At 33.8% G+C, this 16,302-nt stretch overlaps 1 protein-coding gene across 4 annotated transcripts in view; it reads left to right on the plus strand.

Moving 5' to 3' along the window:
- Positions 1-1,097: 1,097 nt before the first annotated feature.
- The window catches only part of EYA1 (EYA transcriptional coactivator and phosphatase 1), a 74,048-nt gene continuing 58,843 nt past the window's right edge, over positions 1,098-16,302 (plus strand). For 2 of the 4 annotated variants that reach the window (XM_072411062.1, XM_072411066.1), the window contains exons 1-2: positions 5,927-6,103; positions 8,057-8,184. In XM_072411062.1, coding sequence (XP_072267163.1) covers positions 8,061-8,184 — 124 coding nt within the window. In that variant the 5' untranslated portion in view covers positions 5,927-6,103; positions 8,057-8,060. Of the gene's footprint in view, positions 1,470-5,926; positions 6,104-8,056; positions 8,185-16,302 lie in introns of those variants that run through there. The other 2 variants (XM_072411063.1, XM_072411065.1) reach the window with 2 other exon arrangements.

Here is a 16,302-nt window from a genome sequence, read left to right on the forward strand (position 1 = left end):
GATGATAGATAGACAGATAGATATATTATAGATAGATAGATAGACAGATAGATAGATAGATAGATAGATAGAGAATAATAGATATTGATGATAGATAGAGAATAATAGATATTGATGATAGATAGAGAATAATAGATACTGATGATAGATAGAGAATAATAGATACTGATGATAGATAGATTGATGGATAGATAGATTTTAACCTCTTAGATTGTAAGCTCTTTTGGATAGGGACTTCTCCTGTGTCATTGTTTGTATCTGTCTGTCATATTATGAAACCCCTATTTAATGTACAGCGCTGCATAAAATGTTGGTGCTTTATAAATACAGTTTAATAGCAATGATATTAGATTTCTAATATGGATGGATGGATGGATAGATAGATAGATAGATAGATGATTTACATCCCTCCATATCCAAATTCCAAGAGGCCTTCATGACTTTCATAATCACAGAAAAGCTAAATAACAATAAGAATTCAGGCCAAGCTCAGAGTTTCACAATCACATCTGTCATACATTCTCACATCATTCCTTCTTACAAATGTTATCATGGTAATGTATTTATAACCTGCCAACACATCACACAGCGCAGATCAATTGTTTTAGTGTACAGCTATCACCATGAACACCCATTTGCACAATGGAGGGGACCCCCGGCCTCCATATACTGTGTATGTCTTGTAAGTTAGGTAATGTGTTTTCTGGATATTTTGGACAGATTGTATGACTGCCTTCTGCATGGAATACTGGTACAATACCTGGCTGTATTATAGCATTGTGTGTGTCTTTCTATGATTGGCTCAGGGAGGTTTTGTTTTGTGGAGATGAGTTTAGAAAGTACAGCCATAGACTATCATAGCATGTTGACACAAGGCTTGTGCTGGGCTATTCTCCTACACACAGCTGTACACTGACAGTCATTTCCATAATACAATTTTGTCAAGGTTCACTCAGAGACAGTCCCAGCAGCACAACAGCTCAGTGCAATTGTTGTACTTAAACCAATAAGGGTTTGGAAAAGGGAACTGGTGTGGTTTGCTTTCCCAAAACAAAAAAAGGGGGGGAAAGCCTTTTGGCTACAAGGGCAGATCTACCAGAGAAACCAAACAAATAGGAGGGAAGAGGATTCTTTGTCTGAGGATCTGAGATTTTTATCTTATCCACAGAGGAAGCAAAGCCCTTCACTTCAGTGCTGCACGAAGCGGCCAACGAGTCGGAGCCGCACTGCAGCCTCACAGCCCGACAGCCTCACAGCCCGACAGCCTCACAGCCCGTCCTCCTCCAGTGCGCAGTGTGCCGAGCCGGGGCTGCTGCGATCTGATCCGACACTACTGCGATCTGCGGGACTGCTGCCCTCATGTCCAGTGCGGGACTGTACTTCTCTCTGCTAGCAGGGAATCTGGCTATCTATCTATGATTGTGTGCATGGCTGGACAATTACAATCCCTAATGGCTTTCCGGACAACTGTGAGTATATGTTTCTACTACTCTGAGTGCAGCTTGAAGAATGCAAAGTTACTTCGGACAGACAGAAATTGTTACTTTACTTCTGTACTTTATTACATGTGCTTAGTAATGTCATCCTTTAATGTAACCTCCCCTTATCTGCAGAATAAATACAGAACACATAGACTTTCTATTGTTTGCTGCATGCTAAGAGAATATAAATAAGGAATGAAGAAGAGAAAGTCTACATGGACCTAGTTACATGTACAGAGCAAGTTACAGCATTGTATATAAATATATATATATATATATATATACATCTCATACACACATAGATAGATATATATATATATATATACATACACATGCATCTCATACACATATAAAAATATTTACATTGCAGATATTTTATCAATTTTTATTTATATTTTACATTATCAATAAATATCACAGTGTGTAAAATTTGCAGATTTGTAAACTAAATAAATAAATATACAAACATAAAAATACATTTTAAAATAATATATTTATAGCCATTCATTTAAATTAATTTAAATTCCTACTTCATATAAACTATTTATGTATATATACAAATATTTATATATATATTATAACAATCTTTGTTTTCAAGTTTTCAAATTTAAACAGAAACATCAACAATCACATAATATAACAAAGGGTACAAGTATATGTATAGATAAAATATTAAAACAAATTTAGAATATTTTATTTATATATATATATATATTTTTAATGTGACTAATTTGATAACATATATATATATATATATAAATATATATATAGTCAAATGTTACTGTCAAAAGGTTATAAAAAAAGGCAGAGCGATCCTGTTGGATAGATAGGTAGATAGAAACGAAAATTAAAAGACCAATAGATAAAAAGAATAATAGATAGGTACATTGATTTATAGTCAATAAATAGAAAAAAAGGGGATTGAAACATTGTTAAATAACCAATATATAGAAATATGGATGGATAGATAGATAGATAGATAGATAGATAGATAGATAGATAGATGATAGACTGATATATCTATGGGTTTACTGACATATAATCCATACAAAAAATATACATAGATTGTATTATAGGTAGATAATTGATAAGGGATAGATTGATTGGTAGATTAATAGATAATAAATAGATATAGATGATGGATAGACAGATCAACAGATATTGCAGAGTCCATCATTTTAGGTTTTTTTGTACATGTGCCATTTTTCCTACTTTTAATCTCTTTTTTCATACGATCACCATATCAGCTTTTTTTTCTTCCTTTGCTGCTATTTCTAATCAAGTCTGGAGCAGCATATTTTTCCTTTTTATGATCTTTTCTTCTCAATTCATTTAAATAGTAGAAAATTACTCTGGTCCTGTTTTCCTTGGAAAGATTAAAAATAGGACTCGACAAAATCTCCGTTGCTCGTCGGTGGCATTTATTTTGATAAGGCCGGTGCTTCCATTCTGAAAACATCCCTGCCTTTGGAAAGTAAAAATATTTCAAATTATAGTCATTTTACAAAAATTGCTTCAAGTAAGCAAAAACTACAAGGCTTGAAACCCCATAATTTGTGTCGATTTTGCCGTTGCTTTGAAATTCCAAATCCTTTCCCATTTACAGTTTACGTTTCACAGAACATTATTAAGTTTTTGGCTTGATCCGGGAGCTGCTGTCAGGCACTTTTGATTTTGTAATTTTACAAAGTATAATAAACACTGAAAAAGTCATGAAATCTCCTCCGCATCCTGAGCTCTGTGGTAGGGAAAATGTGAGAAAATGTGAACCTAAAGCCTTGTTTGATGATCTCGCCTAGCAAGTCTGCCTTCTGGAAATAATTTTTGGAGGTTGAAGTGCATGGTATTAACAGATTTAATGTGGCTATTCAATGGATTGGTGGGATACTGGGCAAAGTTTAACCCTTTCCATCCTACCAGGCCCTGTGGAACCCTCCCTCTAATTTCTCTCAGCCATACAGAGGTTAACGACAAAGAGTCTGTTTGACCAATCAGCGTAAATTCCATCTGTGAAGAATTATATGTTTAATTAGTAAAAACAGGCATCTTAAAGAACCTCATTAACTAATCAGAACTCTAATTGGCATGTCTTAAATTTACATCAGAGGAATCTGTATTTGTTTTTATTGAAATCTGTTTCACTGTGCCAGAGGTTACAGGCAGACACTGCTACGAAGGTTGTCATCAAATTCTAGGGAAACTTTTTTTGTAAAAAAAAGAAATTAAATATTTTTTAAAACTTTGGCTTTTTTTTAGGTCATTGGCTTTTCTCAGAAAGTGGAAATGGTTGACGCGTCTATCACTTATCAAGAAATAAGTGTAGGATCATTTTAGAATAACACATACAGTGGTGAAAAAATACATGTCAGCACTAAGCAGAGATGTATTTTCCCTGTCTATTTTTCTTTGCCTCTCTTCAACATCATAATTTTTTTAGCATGGACTGAGAGAAGGCAAATGGGGGGAAGAAAAGCATGTGAAGTGTAGCATTTTGTAAACTGTAACTAATTTTGCTCACATCTGTGTCTAATTGTTGTCTGACTTCACATTCTTACTAGTCCATTTATTTTCTCTGGGCCACTCTGTGGATTCAGCTGACCAGCCTAAGTGAGGATTAGTTGTTTTAAAGTTATTTTGATTAAGGAGTCATTTTTTCTTAATCTGGTAACACATAACACATGGTTTAAATACACTTTTAAATACACATGGGTACCTCCCTTTATTTTACAAAATATACCTAACTAGCACTTTTCCTTGCCATAATAGACAATCTGTACCTTGGCAACATAAAATAGACACAACATACACACCTAAATGTATTTTTATTTTATTTAGATTGTATGTAAGAACTTTATTTTAATTCATGAATTAATTGGCAAAATATTTCAATTTTGATGAATGTATGAAATATTATAAATGCTGCAAAATTTTAGGTGTCCTAAACTTTCTGGTTATCAGAAAGTCTATAACAACTATAGGAAAATAGATGTGTAAAAAGATAGATTTATTACAGAATGATTGGTTTTATTTGAGATTTAAAATATATAATGCATAAAGGAAAATGTTGTTTTATATGTATGGTTATATATATATATGTATATATTATTATATTATTATTAATATTAATATTACAAAAACACTGTAACACTGTTACAGAATATTCTTGCTGTTCCTATTATTTTTGTTAATGTTCTTCTTGGGAATGTGCAGGCTATATACATCTTGATATAGATCTATTTTTATCCACGTTAACAGAATTAGGAGAATTATGAGTGAGGATTGACATACCAACCTAATACTTAGAATGATTTACTTAGCGTAGACATTATTAGGATTTAATACTAATGGTTGAGAGGCTAAGAAGTGAAATTTGCCTGGCTGGCTATATTGCACTTAAAATGCCTCATTTCTATCTTTTGTGCCGAGATCATCAAAGAGACGTCAGTTCAGGTTGAATGGAAGCGCACATCAAAGTTTTTGGATGTAGAATTGCAGACAATACGTTCCGGTTGCCCATGAAGAGTTTGTTTGTGCTTTCTAAGCCAAAAACCTTTCTTCACCTTGGGTCTTATCACCTGTTTGCAGTATACACTGCCTGCAGTTATGCATATCATCAACAAACCTTCCCAGCAAATCCTGTTATAGATCCCGTCTTTCAATCAGCAGGATAGGAGAAATCTGTACCAATCCACAGAACCCTAAACATGAGAAGAAAAAAAAAAAAAGCAGGCCGCATAGCTCAGTTATATTCTACACAAGTAATTTGCAAACATGCTTATATAAATATACAATTAAAATTGACTCATCTCCCGTATGAAAGGAAAGTTCATTGATGGCTTCTTTGCTGTCCTGATTAAACGGCATACAAATTGTAAGTTGTTTACATTGAATGGCAATGTTTATTCCATGTGCGGTTTTCAGGTTTTGTCCAATTAGGATGGGAAAAATAGAGGTACTGTACAGAGGCATGGGGCTAATTTGTAAGGCCATTCCTCCATTTCCCTAGCAATTTCAGAAATTTGGCTGCTGGACATTTAAATGTTCTTTAACAAATGAAACAGGAGTGAGCTGATAAGATTAGGATGCTGTTAAGAGTTAAAGTGTGGAAAAGAGTAGGGTGGGGGTATTCCAGATAGTGATAACGAGAGAAGAGAGTGTTTGAGGATGCTTCTGTAGGTTTAATGCTTCAGCTACTTCTGTTTAGCAAGATCATTCTGCTAATAGCTACCTTTCCCAAGCACCTTGTCCTGACTACCTTACAAAAACTGCTTTGCATGTTGATTGGGGGAGGGGTAATCCATTTTGCAGCTGTCATAGACCAATGATGAATCACTATCCTTGCCATTTGGCTGCCTTCCCCCTGACGGGGAGAAAGAGGAGGGGATCTGTAGGGAGAATCCACAGTTCAGACTCACTAACATGAAGACAAAATGACTTTACTACCACAGTGTCTTCTTCTACATGCAGTCAGCCTAGTATCAGTCTAGCAAGACAGTCCTACAATTACCGACCCAGACTCAACCCGGATATTAAAATAACACCACTTGTATGTTGTGACTTCTAGGTGTAAAATAAAACAACTTCGACGTCTGGTCAGATGTTGCGGTTTCCCCCTATCAAAGGTAAGGGCTATTTTGCTTTTCTTTCATAAGAAAGACTTTACTTTTTTTGGAACAGCTCTCCCTATGTAGTCTGTTTTTATTACTTTGCTTCTAAAGTCCCAAAGACAAAAATAAATTTTTCATTTTTACTACACCAAATTCTAATATTAGTTTTAAATTTTGCTTTGAATTTACAAATACCGTAGTTAAATCTGCAACATAAATGGCCATATGATGTATAAAAATAAAAAGTTTTTTAAGCTATTATATTTTTATACATTTTGCATTAGTATACATCATAGACTCCAATACGGTAATCTGATTTATGGTATAATCAGAGCACCATCATTTTAACTAAATATTGGTCATCAGCAATAATTCTTTTATATGGGAATAATAATAAAGTATTATAAGCAAAAAGATCTGTATGCCTCAAGTCAACAGTTCAGCTAGGCCCTAATGTTATAATTAGGCTGTCATATCTTTTCTATAATTAGACTGACAGTAATGATAACCTATTTAAAAGATAAAAGAATATCGTACAATTATTTATAAAGATTAACAAACGTGTAAAATGTTTAAGAAGTCAGTGCCTGTTTATTTTTTTTTATTGTTTTTATATATAAATTTGGTAAGAAAAATTTGATATAAATATTTGTTCCTTTTTTTAAAGGTAATAATTTTGACGTATTTGAATGCTTTCTGTAATTCATGCAGCTTATTTCTAATATGTTCACTGCTTTGTTCTATCACTTTTTGATGTTTCTTGGTTGTCTGTGTAGAAAGCATTAAACACTTTGGCTGGGACGTATTGTTGTGTTCCAGCTTTGCCTGAATTGCAGATGAGCTGACCTACTGTACTAAAGCAGTTTAAAGTCTGTATGGATTCCTTGTATGTTGGCCTTATCCCTTTTCAATTGGGCACGCTTTATGTAATCCACAAAGCAAACAACTGAACAAACATAATAATGTTTTAATGCTGCATTTGTTTCAACGGAAACACAGGAACAATTAACTAGTTTGCCAGAGTAAACACGTGCATCATGAATACCCCTTTTGCTGTCACAGGGCTGTAGGCTACATCAATTGCTTCAAGTGTTTGCAGACCCTTTAAAACACAATTGGATGATAAATCATGGCAGCTTGTGAGTGCTGAGTGCTAATTCAATGACAGTAGGCTGTTTGCACTAATAGGCTGATAATGCAGATAATTATCTATATTAGAAAGCACATGCAGGACTAATACAATGCCATATTGAATGGGTTGTATTGCATTGGTCACGCATTGATCTGATCACTGAAGCATACGACTATTAAAATAGCTTAAAACTCAATGAAAAATGTTTTATTAGGATATATATCTAAAAAAATGTTTACCAATAATGATAAGTTAGTTGTTTACTAGAGGAGTAAGGTTTAATATTGCCCAGAAACACGATTGCTTCAAACATCAGGTGGAAAAAATTGCATTTGATTTTATTGGTATCTTGGTATTTAAAGCAAATCTGTAGAAATTGTGATAGCCCACGATTTTTTTTATTATTATTTGTTGTATTATTATTGTCATTATTATTTGTATCCAACATATTACACAGCTTTACACAATCAATAAGGGCTAAAGATGCAGATAAGACTTTTATAGGAAATTATCTTATTAATTTGCTTTTAACTAAGAAGAATCTAAAACACTATTGTAAATATCCTAAGAATAAAAGCAAAGCTAATCTAGTAAAAAAAAGAAATTGTTGGTACTTTTATAATTCACAGGGTTTATAGATTTAACCCTAAGAGCAAATCTTAGCAGAGATTTAAATTCTGTTGAGAGACAATTGACATGCTGTGTTTTCTTATGCTCTGGGGCCTGGAGCATATGGTGCAGCAATGCTCTAATAGATTGTTACTGCGGTGGAGCAGGGGGGGACCGAGCATGATAGCTATCCATTGTATTCATGGCTGAATCTGGCTTCATTTCAGGTCTATGGAAATGCAGGATCTAGCTAGTCCACATAGTCGACTTAGTGGCAGTAGTGATTCTCCCAGTGGGACAAGTCTTGATAACTCACACATAAACAACAATTCCATGACACCAAATGGCACAGAAGGTAAGTGGCATGAAACATCTGGATTTGATTCTATGTCCTTCTAATTACATATCCGTTGGCGTATTTAGCAGATCATCCTGTTGTGTAAATAGTTTAATGGTATATAATAGGAGCAGTTATTATTCTAAGAACTGTGTATTAGGTATGTTGGTGAAATCAGGTCTCAGAGTGAGAAGGATAACTTTGTAACAAGCTTCAGTTTATTGGAGGACACACTCACCTAATTGTAAAAAGTGCTGAAGAATTTTGGAGATTACCATACTAAAAAAAAATATATTAAATGTATCTGTTTAGGGGGTAATTTTCTGTATTGAATTATTCTGAGCTGTACACTTTATACCCCAACAAAGGTATCCAAGAACTTTTTGCTAAATATTAAGCAACTATAATGTCACACTACACAGCCTTATTTATTTTACAATAGTCTGGGGCCTCCTCCAGTTTAAAATCCTAAATATGTCAATAAAGAAGAAATTAGGAATATGCATACAGCCTACAAAACACCTATCTGACATGCATTCTGTATATTGTTTTATTACAAATTATATTTACTTATAATCAGTTTATTTTTTCTCATATAATCAAGAAGCCCAAACTGACTTGAAAGCTTAACAGTCTAAAAGACAAGTGTACAGAAGTGGAAAGTTGTCTTTTTATTTTGTGTTTTCCTGTTGTAGTATAGTAATTGTACTTTGGAAGCATCTTATTCTAATTCAAAAACAAATCTATTGTCTAATTGCCACCGGTCTAACTTACAGTAAGGCCAAAGCATAATGTGTTAGTAACATGTTTGTTATGCTGATCATATATATCATAGCTAATACTGATGTACTGGAATATAAATAGGTTATCTTTAAAACAAATTCATAGTATGTATACCATCATATGACCTTCTGTGTTTCATATTAACATGCAATAGATAGCTCATCTTGTGCCTATTATTGGTTGGGATGAAGTCATCAATAATACATAGTGAAGTAGAAGTCTAAAATTTATCAGCCAATTACACAAATACATTTTCTCTATTTTTTATGTGTTGATATGCCAGATAAGTTAGGCGTCCAAAAGACATTGCTGGATTTGATAAACATTTAACAACAGTGTAAAATCCCATTTGTGCATGTGAACTGTGAATTGCGCATTGCGAAGGCCAAGTAAGTGACAGTGATGACAACCAAGTTCCATTTCTAAATGAGTAAAATATTAAAGAAATATGCGAATACTTACAGAAAAGTAGACTTTGTTGTTTTTACTCTAAGACATAAAAAAAACACAGTGGCTCAAGAGGGCCTACATATCCAGATGCACCAAACTCTTTGGCAATTGACATATTGCCAGTCCACAGTGGTAGGTAGGTACAGTATCTTGGGCACCTGTGCAAATATTTGCCTGTCTATGTGATTACTGTTTTCGTTAAGGGCAGAGAAGATTAATATGAAAACAAGAAAATCCTGTTTTGAAATTTCCCACATATTTTATCACTTCTGGTTTTTAAATAAAATCATAGCTAAGGGTTTGGGTGCAGATATACGCATGTATCATGTTTCTCTGCCGTTCCCTTATGATCATCAATGTGCAAACAGGTACTTGTGATATTTAATTTAGATCTAGTGACCTTGGGTATGTCATGTAATGGGGGGCAGCAAAAAAAAAAAAAAAGACTTTATGCCCCTATATCAAATAAAAAAAGACATTGGGTATGTGGTATATCAACATATGGGCTCTTGTTCATATGAGGCTGCAAAAAAACAAACAAAGCAGAAGCACCAGTTGCACTCATATATTTCAAGCAGCCTTTTACTGTGATCACTGAAAGATAATGTCTGATTGTGGAAGGTTACTGCACTTACGTTGAGTAAATCTTCTTACTCCCCATTCTTTTTTTCTGCAAAAACATTTTTAGACTTTAAAAGGTTTGGCTGGTTTTTAATGTTTTTAAGGACAAAAGAATGGCATTGTTTCAGGCAGTTTTGATTTCCATGTATTGGATTCTCATTATCACTATAAATTTACTTTAGACATAATAGTCAGATATAATGACCTGTGAGAGCAGATGTTTTTAACATGAAGTTGTACCTCCTGCACAAGCAGGGAGCATCACTTTAATATCCAATGTTATTATAAGTGCCACTGTATAGGAATTTTATAGTAAGTAAACTATACTCCAAAAGCCTTATCACTGGAAAAGTGATGTTGGAGACCATAAGAATTGATGTTTTATAAGAAAATTATTATATTATAGATTTTGTCTGAAGGATCTATCAGATTTAATGTGAAGTTGGACCTACAGCTGTTATAAGGAGTAGTATACAACTCATATCATACTGAGCTGGCATGTTGAATTTTTTTCATGTTGATGTAACCCATTTACTCAGTGGACAGTCCATTATTTGTTAATCTGTAGAAGTAAAAAATTTAGCCAATATGTCTATCTTTGGTCAACATTTCAATTCCCTAAAAAGTTCTAGTGAAACTCTGTAAAACTGTATAGAAAGTCATCAAAATAGAATCAAATGTATACCTTTAGTAATCTTTTTTACTTATGATGGGATATGAACCATGATCCATGTCTGATGTTCATCACCTTGCACAGCTATAACAATATTTAGCCAAGCCATTCTGATAGTTATAGTACTACCATGCTGTGTTTTGTCAACTGTCTGGTCATGTTACTCTTCTTCACTAAAACACAGATGACAATATAAATAATAATGTCCTGCTGTTATCACTGAATGGGTTAGGTTTCTCCTATGCAACCCTTCAAATCATAGCAAAAAGCCACCATGGATTTTAACACTTCACCAAGGCTTTATGTCTGCATACTAGAAATAATTATTCAGCATGGTTACATCAATAGTAGTTTTATATTGCATTGTCATTATAACTCAGGCACTAAAACTTTCAAGTCTTTGAAAAGCAATATTTTCAAAGAGATCTATTTAACCAGTCTGACAGTCAATCTAAAAGCTTGCTCTGATTTCCGATTCAGTCATCTAGTAAAGTTGCTTTTTAGATCCACAAAATTACTAAACTTTATTGTGTTCTGAGACTCAAACCGTGTTCATCCACAACAGCTTCCTTATGAGCTTTCTCCCCTTCTTCAAACTTGATGGGGTGTCTGAAGATAAATAGGCTATAGTTTTACAAGCTGTGTTAGTGATGCCTAACTTTGCACTAGTTGTTGGACTGCTTTGTATCCTTTTCCTTATTTGTATTCATTTATAGTCATTTTTACAGAACAATTGAATTATTTGTTATTGAATTTAGTCCCTGTGCCCAAAGTAGCTTACATTCTAAATCGCAAGGCATGGTCATACATATGCAAGCATGCCCTAATCCTGGTTAGGGTTTGGGTAATATATCATTATGTTTATGGTTTTAAGATGAAACATGAAAATCCAAAGCACGGAGGAGCACCACAAATGATTTGGTGGGAACTATAACCAGGGTCATAATGCTGGGCCATTTATAAAGTGTTTGTATGTTGTATATTATAATTGTTTTACCATCGTTTAAGAGATTGGGTTGTTTATTTATCCGACAGTCCTAAAATTGACACCTTTTGCAAATCAGCACTCAAATACACCATTAATAAATACACTAATCAAAATGAATAGATGTTAGAATAATTATAATTTTGACGTATGAGTAGGATGATCTCTGTATTTTCCTCTTCAGTGTGATTCTTGTTTAGAAGGAAGAACACTATGCACACATGTTGTTTTAGTAAACCTATAGATTATGAAACAGTCTAAATGATTCTTATGGATCAAGTAGTAAACGGTAATTGCGGTGAATGTCGAGGGCCTTCGTCAATTGACCATTCCGCAGGAAACAAATTCATTGTCTGGGTTTGATTTTCCCAGCAATGGACATGGTGTCTGTTGAAACGTGCACACATCATGCACACACAATCTGAACACCATCTTATGTCTATGGCCAACTTTAGATGTAGAATTTTTATCATATTTTCATTAAATGATCTAAACATATCTGGTGTAATATTAAAACAAAGTAAATTATCTGGGCAGAAATCGATTTTTTTAACAGTTTATCTTTTAAAAACCCTATAATGAAATAAAGGAGAATAGGGCTTTAAAATCATTCTTTTCCAAGAACGTATCTAGCCTTATAAATCCAGTTTTTAATGAGCATAAGGTTACTGTGACATCTCCAAATGACTAGGACATGGAGAAGATGGCTCATCTTACATTTATTATACCACATAAAAGATCTCATGTAAATAGATGTAAATCAGCCATTCAAGTGAAATGACCTCCATTGTAAAATGTTTGATTCTTACAGCCAGCTTTTATATGAAGTCTTCATATAAAAATTCCACTACTTTAGATTGTATCTTAGTCATGCTGTATGCTGCTAGCGCTGGGAGTCCTTGCCAGCACATAACTGTTCCTCATTGTTTCAAGTAAGGATAGAAAAACACTGCAGTTCAGTCAAAGTTGAATTTTTATTATATTGCTTATTTTTTACAGTTACTTTACTGCTCCTTTGCTTGGAAATATTTGTAGTCTTGCTTTGCACATTTACTGCAGTAAATTACATTTTCCACTAAACACCTTCTGCTTTCTGGACATGTTCTCTCCTTTTAAAGAAATATATATAATTTTTAAATAGTCTTTTCAAGGTCACCCTTACAAGACATTTAAAGTATATGTAAACTCAAAAGACTAACCTATTTTCTCCCTTTCTGCATGTTAAATTTGCTATTGAAAGCATTTTGTCACCCTAGGTCCAAAGGTTACTGGTAGGATCTTCTCACTCTAGCACAGAAGTGTTACTGGTAGAATAACCAGGTAAAATATAGTGGAAAAACCTGAAAAAATAAAACAAGTGCAGCCACTACATCCAAGGTCAGGTAGTTTTAGATGTTTAGTTTTAGTGTATAGTCTAAGGTGCATAGACATGATCAATCATTCCCCAGTCCTGCAGTTTATGGTCAGTTTGGAAAAAAAAACCTGGATAATCTGCTAAATTTTGCAGTTTCCTAGTGCTGACCAGCCCTAGATGAGGAATTTATACTTTTAAATTGACTTTTCTATCAAATTGCTCTTTGGGATAGAACTGTGACTTGGTATGATCAGTGCAAAATTAGCATGTACATTTGTCTCCAAATTGTTCTACAAAATACTTTTCATGTCATATGAAGCCCAATGACTAATGACTGCAAAAAAGAAACGCATTATACTATATTTCATTCATGTGTTCATATAGCACTGACATGTTTTGATAAAATGTACTAAATTGACCTATTTTGATCAATCCAGATAGTGCTCCTGTTGTAAATTGGGTCTCTATGATCAACACAGCAAGGCCAAAGTCCCAACCAACAAGGCCTGATTAGGCAAGCAGAGGATAGCCTTGTATATAACCGGCCCATAGAGAAGGAGCAGTTTTCATAGAGATTGTATCAGCGCTCTGAGGTTGTCAGGTACCTTTCCTGTTATGGTCCACTTTGATTTAGTGAAAAAATTCTGATTGTGAATATGGAGAACACAGAATATTACAAAACTGTTAGCAGTGACTCTTTGTCATTCTGAAAAATGTTTATGGCCAGCACAGGAGGATTCTGTTGTGCACAAATACTCGTGGCTGCTAATTTGTTAATCTTTAATGCTGCTCAAGTTTCAATAGCTATTTGCACTGGTAGCAAAAATGGCCTAACGTGATCAGCTTTAGGTATTAAACCTGTTTACTTTTCCCCCAACTATTTTTTGATACTTGCATATGACAGTTTGCTTTGTGTGATGCTTTACAGAGAGACATATTCTCAAAGCAACCATTCCAGTCTGGGGTACGCAGCCAGAGAAACCAGTAGGACAGCCAGCTGCCACCAAATCTACTTAATTAATTATTTACACCAAAAGTAGTATTTAAGGAAGATATGTCTGAAATGATGCCTGACGGGTTTTTCTGTTTATCCTTAGCCCTCAGGACAGGATAACAATGAGGACTGCATTCTGGTTGCTAAGTTCTGGTATACAGACTGCTGCAGCTTTGTGTCACTTTTTTATACAAAGATAATAATATTAAGCAATTTTGTATAACATGGTTGTAATTAGAGAGGTAAATATGTGGAAAATGTGCCTGCACCTGATAAGAAATGTCAGGACTCTGTTCTCCTAATAGCATGTGTTCTAGGAATTATCATATTTCACTATAGACAGCGGACTGCAGGATATATGTACTGTATGTTTGTACATGTGTGTATATAAATAAATATATATATATATATATACACACACATATATATATATATATATATATATATATATATATAACCTCACCAGTTCTTCATTGCAGTTAAAGCAAACCCATGCTATGAAAAAATAAGGGGCTGAAAACTCTGACCTCTTATACCTGGCAGTCATAAACGTTTCAATACTTTCTGCTGCATCATTGCCCCAAAATAAATATAAAGAACTCATACTCAAATTTTTTATTAGAAATATTCTGGGGAATACATCAGTCCAAGATATATATTTGGTAGCACTGCAATGATTCTGATTTTTTTTTTAAAAAGCCCCATGTCACTTTAATCTTGCCTACATCGTTGGGGGTTGATAGTTGGAGTATCATATCAGAATGATGTCTCTATTACATTTCTTTGATAGTGGATTTTTGCTTAGCCAGTCTTGTATTATAAAGTACACAAGAACAGTAATAGGCACATAGATGGGTGGAAAAAAACTTAAGTTGTAATATCACTTTCAAATTGAAACAAGGCATTTTTTGGTGAAGCTTGTAAATATTACAGATAGTGGGTTGTGAAAGAATATACACTAAGGTCGATGTGAGTGAAAGCACATTAGGCTACTACTTTATTTTTGGATTGTGAGAAGAAAGTTGTTGTAGCCAAGCAATAAAATGTCTGAATTCCTTATGTTTTGATATGCTATAGGTTTGAGTGTTTTCTAACATATTTTTGTAAAACTTTGTAAAAAGTATATACATTCAAAAAAAATGCTGTGTACAAAAGAAAATCCCTTTTACTGGCTTTGTATTGGTAAAGTAAATCAAGTAGTAATTCCCATCTGGGTCTGTGAGTGTTTGTTTGGTATGGTAAAACAAAGTTAATTCTGGGTATGACACTTTTATATTTAGTTCGAGTGGATGGATACAAAAAAGGGTAGAGATTTTTTTTTTCTGAATTTTTGACATAGAATGGGATATTTAAATAAAATTGATCTGTATTGATGATTTAATACTTTTCTGTATTCAGCAACTTAAGCAAGAAAGGAATTATTATTATTATTATTAATATTATTATTATTATTAATATTAATAAACAGGATTTATATAGCGCCAACATATTACGCAGCGCTGTACATTAAATAGGAGTTGCAAATGACAGACTAATACAGACAGTAATACAGGAGGAGAGGTCCCTGCCCCGAAGAGCTTACAATCTAGTAATTGTGATTCATTAATTATTTCAGCCTACTTTGGCAAATTGTTTTGCTTTGCCTGGATTTACTTTAATGGGCCGGTTATTTCTGGTATATAATCTTGTCTGTAGTCTTCTATCTGGTATATAATGGGTCTGGTATACTTATTAGTGTTTTTACTGCAATTGGGGGAAGGGTTCAGCTGTCCAGTTTAAGAGAAACATTCTTGCAGATATAAGTATTCATTGACTCAGTATCTTATCAACTAACCAAATTCTTGCTGCTTTGCCAATGATGAAAATTAATTTGGCTTAATTACTTAATAATCCCTATGAGCCCTTAAACACCTTGTAAAACCCTTGTGATGTTTTGTACACAAAAGGGAAGAATACCACCCTGAATACTGGTGTAAGAATGTACAGGTCTTTTCAAGAACCATAGACAGTGACGGGCTTGTCCATCTTTAACGAGCAAATCAGATTACCTAATTTGGATTATTTATCAATTTTTTTTTGCTTTCCTGGTATATGATGAAGTTTATTTGTTCCCAAACACATATTAACAAAGTTTATACTAAACTGTCAATGTTTGTGTTTGCTTATCTCCAAATAAAAAGATTTATTGTGCTAAAGATAAATTATATTTGCTGGTTGTGGAAACACAGTGGTTTGTTTCTAGCACTGCTTTAAAGCCGACATCTTAGTCTGTTTTT

This window comes from Pyxicephalus adspersus, chromosome 5, assembly GCF_032062135.1.
Source record: "Pyxicephalus adspersus chromosome 5, UCB_Pads_2.0, whole genome shotgun sequence".
NCBI classification, from domain to species: domain Eukaryota; kingdom Metazoa; phylum Chordata; class Amphibia; order Anura; family Pyxicephalidae; genus Pyxicephalus; species Pyxicephalus adspersus.